The following is a 6000-nucleotide window of genomic DNA, read 5'->3' as shown; positions in this document are numbered from 1 at the left end:
ATATGTATAACATCAATCACTGCTGCCATTTAGTGGTCTCGAAACATGCATGCTTCTAAGCATACCTCAGTATTTGTTTATGAAAAAAGTGCTACATTTAAATAAACTTTAATTTTTACTTTCACGTCCCTTTAAGAACATTAGTGGTCAATTATGCATCTACTTAAAGATAAAGAATAAGATCTTTACTTATAAATCTCTGTATACAGTACAGTAAAAATTAGTAATTAACATATACCCTAGGTGTATTTTTACTTTGCCTCAGTTCTATAATGTAATTGCCTTTTCAGTATTTTTCCATTTGTGATAAAATATAATGAAGACAACAAGCCAATGCATTGTTACTGTTTATTAAGCTACATGATGTGATTATCATTAACATTTAAAAGAAATACAGAAGAAATTGTGAATGTTGTTATAAAATAACAAGCTTTGGTTATTAATGGGCAGCTTATTATAATTGCTGCATAACTATGGCAGTTTGTCTCCTATAACAATTTAAGTAACAGCTAGCTAATTAGCATGCAAACAGAAACTCCTTGTTTTCCAGAGACCTTGATAGAATGTCTGTTTTTGTAAAATTCATTTCTAAAAGTTACATTATATAGTGCATTTTTACATTTTATGCCATGTATAATCTGGTAAGATATTTGTAAAAGCTACAGCTAAGAACAAACAAGTATTAGATGACAATGTTAAATAAGAAGTTTGTGCACTAAGACAGATGTGGTCTATCCTCAAATGACCATAATCGGGTAAAATACTCCACTTATAAACTACTTTTCTATACCCCAAAATTTTGACACAAGTAATAACTTGCTAACAACTGCATTAAAATAAAAATAAAATTTCTTAAAATATTATAACAAGGGGAGGCACATGTCTTTGTATGTAAATTTCCAACATTTAAAATGTAATCATTTCATTATCTGCAGTAATATTTTATGAGCACAACATTACTTCCGATGGATGTTCAGAATCCTGACTATATGCAGAGCTGATTCCAGTGTCTGAGTCAGTATCGTTTAAATCCAAACTTGATAAGACAGAGGAAACACCTTCTGCTACATTGCTGCTATTAACTAAAGGCTCATTTACAGATATATGATCTTTATGGTGCAAAGGGAAATTTGAAATGCTTTCACCTAACATTTTAAGATTTTCTTCTAGGCATTTATATTCTTTTTCTTGTTCATATAGCCTTGCATCACTGTATTGTATTTGTTTCTCAATATAGTTAGAGAGGGAATGTAATTTTAGACCTTCTTGAGTGACTTTGACAAGGTCAAATTTGATGCTCTCTAAATTATATTCTTCAGTTTTTTTGGTACACCCTTCATCAACAAACTTAATTTCCATGTTTGGTTCTGTGTAAGATAGCTCTTTATTAATTTCGACAGAGAGTTTTTCTATAAGACTACAATGATAACTTAATTTTGCTTCTAAATGTTCATATATATTTTGCTCATGGTGCTCTTCAATACTATCATCGATTAGTGTTAAGTTTATGTTTTCAGCATAATTTTCTCCAATGTTCTCAGTCCTTTCTAAATGTAGATTGGCTTCATATACCTCAATCTCATTTTCTAATTCTTGCATTCTCTTTATTTGTTGCTTGATAGTTTGATTTTGGGAAATGATCACATCAATAATTTTTTCTATGTTGTTTCTATCTTGAAAATCATTGTCCATTTTCATCATAGCCAGTTTTCTAAAAGTTTTTTTGACAATTCGTTTTTGCTTATCCAACGGTAACGACTTAATAATATGTCTTTGGTTAAAAATTTGTTTTTGTCCTAAGTTATGGATAACTTTGGGTTTACCAGTTCTCCCTATTGGAAAAGGAAGAAAAGCATCTGTTTTAACCAGAATAAATGTGATATTAACTTGTTCTTTTCCCCATGATCGCAAGAGTTTTAACATTTGTGTTGTGGGTAGCAAAACTCGCTCACAATCTTTCCATTTCTCCACTATACAATAGTTACTTTGATCGCTGATGAGGGAGCAGCTATTTTGTGAGATAGCTGCATGTTCTTCCAAAAGAGCTTGTATAACTTGAGATGCAGTTGTGCTCTTTATCAGTCCACAAACTATTTTTTCTTCTTTACCAACCGAAACAACTATTTGTCTTTCATCAGCATTCATGCTTTTGTTTAATAAGCTATAATGACAAAGACAGAGAAATATACAATCGTATTATTAGTTTAAGGGTAAAAGCACAACAAAAGTACTTTCACTACTTATACAACATTTAAGTGTAGATTATTATAAAGTTATTGTGACTTCATCAACTTATAGTTTACTTTTTTATTTATTCTAGTTACACACCAAGAATTATAGAAATAATTATTGCTTTACTATTTAAACCCACTTCTGTTATATACATTTTTTAAACCAATCCAGAGTGCGCTAAAGAAAAGTAGCATTTAATAAGTTAAATTAAAAACAAAATATATATCACAAAGCTATATGCATTTATATACCACCTGTGGTTCAAAAAATTCCTTGAAAAATATTTATTTCATGTAATTGGCAAGAGTCCATGAGCTAGTGATGTATGGGATATACAATCCTACCAGGAGGGGCAAAGTTTCCCAAACCTCAAAATGCCTATAAATACACCCCTCACCACACCCACAATTCAGTTTTACAAACTTTGCCTCCTATGGAGGTGGTGAAGTAAGTTTGTGCTAGATTTCTATGTTGATATGCGCTTCTCAGCATGTTGAAGCCCAGTTCCTCTCAGAGTACAGTGAATGTCAGAGGGATGCGAAGGGAGTATCACTTATTGAATACAATGGTCTTCCTAACGGGGATCTATTTCGTAGATCTTTTCAGATTGACGATATACTCTTATATACCATTACCTCTACTGATTCTCGTTTCAGTACTAGTTTGGCTATCTGCTATATGTGGATGGGTGTCTTTTGGTAAGTATGTTTCATTTACTTAAGACACTCTCAGCTATGGTTTGGCACTTTATATATAAAGTTCTAAATATATGTTTGTACGTATATTTGCCATGATTCAGGTTTATCAGTATATTTCCTTTTTGCAGACTGTCAGTTTCATATCTGGGAAATGCTTTTTTTTTAAATATATATATATTTTTTCTTACCTGAGGTTTTCAAATTTACTCTTTCTAAATTGTAGGCTGTATTAGGCTTGCGAGAGCACAAAATGCTATAATTTATTGCATCATTCTTGGCGCGAGACTTTTTTGGCACGAAAATTATGATTGTTGACGCAAATTCGTCATTTCCGGCGTCTTAGTTGGCGCCGAGTCTTTTCTCGAGGTTGCGTCATTTATGACGTTCGAGTTTCGTTCCTGACATTTTTGCCACCAAAAAATGTTATTCAGTTTGTGGTGCGTCATACTTGGCACCAAACATTTTTTCATTATTTAAGACCTCATTCCTTTTGCCTCTGGTCTTTCTTTTTTTCTATGTCAGAGGCCTATTCTGTTTGCATTTTTCCCATTTCTGAAACTGTCATATAAGGAAATTGATAATTTTGCTTTATATGTTTTTTTTCTTTTACATACTGCAAGATGTCTCAATCTGATCCTGTCTCAGAATCTACTACTGGAATCCTGCTGCCTGATATCAGTTCTACCAAAGCTAAGTGCATTTGTTGTAAACTTGTGGTAACTGTTCCTCCAGCTGTATTTTGTAATAGTTGTCATGATAAACTTTTACATGCAGAGAATGTTTCCATCAGTAGTAGTTCATTACATGTTGCTGGTCCTTCAACATCTAATGCTCAGGATATTCCTGTAAATTTAAGATAATTTATTTCTGATTCCATTCAGAAGGCTTTGTCTGCCATTCCGCCTTCTAATAAACGTAAAAGGTCTTTTAAAACTTCTCATAGAGTTGATGAATTTTCTAATGACCGACAACATACTGATTTATCTATCTCTGATGAGGATCTGTATGATTCAGAGGATCCTGCCTCAGATATTGACACTGAAAAATCCTCTTATTTATTTAAAATTGAGTATATTAGTTCTTTATTAAAAGAAGTGTTGATTGCATTAGATATGGAGGAGACTAGTCCTCTTGATACTAAAACTAGTAAACGTTTAAATTCGGTTTATAAACCTCATGTAGTTATTCCAAAGGTTTTTTCAGTTCCTGATGCTATTTCAGATATGATTTCTAAGGAGTGGAATAGACTGGGTACTTCTTTTACTCCTTCTTCAAGGTTTAAAAAATTGTATCCTTTGCTTACTGATAGATTGGCGTTTTGGGAACAGATCCCCAACGTTGATGGGGCCATCTCTACTCTTGCTAAAAATACTACTATTCCTACAGAAGATATTACTTCTTTTAAAGATATTTTAGATAGGAAGCTTGAATCTTATCTAAGGAAAGCTTATTTATGTTCAGGCCATCTTCTTAGGCCTGCTATTTCTTTGGCTGATGTTGCAGCTGCCTCAACTTTTGGTTGGAAACTTTAGCGCAACAAGTATCAGATCATAATGTGTATAGCATTGTTAAATTAATTCAACATGCTAATAATTTCATTTGTGATGCCATTTTTGATATCATCAGAATTGATGTTAGATTTATGTCTTTAGCTATTTTAGCTAGAAGAGCTTTATGGCTTAAATCTTGGAATGCTGATATGACTTCTAAATCGACATTGCTATCTCTTTATTTCCAAGGTAATAAATTATTTGGTTCTCAGTTGGATTCTATCATTTCAACTGTCACTGGGGGGAAGGGAGCTTTTTTGCCTCAGGATAAAAAATCTAAGGGTAAATTTAAAGCTTCTAACCGTTTTCGTTCCTTTCGACAAAATAAGGAACAGAAACCTAATCCTTCCCCTAAGGAATCTGTCTCCAATTGGAAGCCTTCCTCAATCTGGAATAAATCCAAGCCATTTAAGAGATCTAAACCAGCCCCCAAGTCCGCATGAAGGGGCGGCCCTCATTCCAGCTCAGCTGGTAGGGGGCAGATTAATTTTTTTCAAGGATGTTTGGATAAAATCAGTCCAAAATCATTGGATTCAGAACATTGTCTCTCAGGGGTACAGAATAGGTTTCAGAGTAAGTTTGTTTCTCTCACGAAATCCAGTGAATCCAGAGAAAGCGCAGACTTTCCTGAAGTGTGTTTCAGACCTGGAGTTAACTGGGGTAATCGTGCCAGTTCCTTTTCAGGAACAGGGTTTGGGGTTTTATTCAAATCTGTTCATTGTCCCAAAGAAAGAAAATTCATTCAGGCCAGTTCTGGATCTAAAAGTCTTGAATTGTTATGTAAGAGTACCAACATTCAAAATGGTGACTATAAGAACTATTCTGCCTTTTGTTCAGCAAGGGCATTATATGTCCACAATAGACTAACAGGATCCATATCTTCATATTCCGATTCATCCAGATCCCTATCAGTTCCTGAGATTCTCTTTTCTAGACAAACATTACCAATTTGTTGCTTTTCCTTTTGGCCAAGCGACAGCTCCAAGGATCTTTTCAAAGGTTCTCAGTGCCCTACTCTCTGTAATCAGAGAACGGAGTATTGCGGTGTTTCCTTATTTGGATGATATCTTGGTACTTGCTCAGTCTTTATGTTCTGCAGGAATCTCACACAAATCAACTAGTGTTGTTTCTTCAAAGACATGTTTGGAGGACCAATTTACCAAACAGTTCTTTGATTCCTCAGACCTTTTTAGGTTTCCAAATAGATTCAGCATCCATGACTTTGTCTCTAACAGACAAGAGACATCTGAAATTGGTTGCAGCCTGTCGGAACCTTCAGTCTCAGTCATTCCCTTCAGTAGCTATGTGCATGGAGGTTTTTGGTCTCATGACTGCAGCATCGGACGCGATCCCCTTTGCTCATTTTCACATGAGACCTCTTCAGCTTTGTATCCTGTTCCAATGGTGTAGGGATTATACAAGGATATCACAATTAATATCCTTAAATCCCAATGTTCGACTATCTCTGATTTGGTGGTTAGATCACCATCGTATAGTTCAATGGGCCTCTTTTGGTCGTC

At 34.3% G+C, this 6000-nt stretch overlaps 1 protein-coding gene across 1 annotated transcript in view; it reads right to left on the bottom strand.

Annotated features, from left to right (window-relative positions):
• Positions 1-334: 334 nt before the first annotated feature.
• Positions 335-6000, bottom strand: part of RASSF9 (Ras association domain family member 9) — a 98472-nt gene continuing 92806 nt past the window's right edge. Inside the window, exon 3 of the mRNA XM_053716928.1 lies at positions 335-2161. Coding sequence (XP_053572903.1) covers positions 943-2161 — 1219 coding nt within the window. The 3' untranslated portion in view covers positions 335-942. The remainder of the gene's footprint in view (positions 2162-6000) is intronic.

Source organism: Bombina bombina, chromosome 6 (assembly GCF_027579735.1).
Source record: "Bombina bombina isolate aBomBom1 chromosome 6, aBomBom1.pri, whole genome shotgun sequence".
Taxonomy (NCBI): domain Eukaryota; kingdom Metazoa; phylum Chordata; class Amphibia; order Anura; family Bombinatoridae; genus Bombina; species Bombina bombina.
This window is presented reverse-complemented; position numbering and strand designations above follow the sequence as displayed.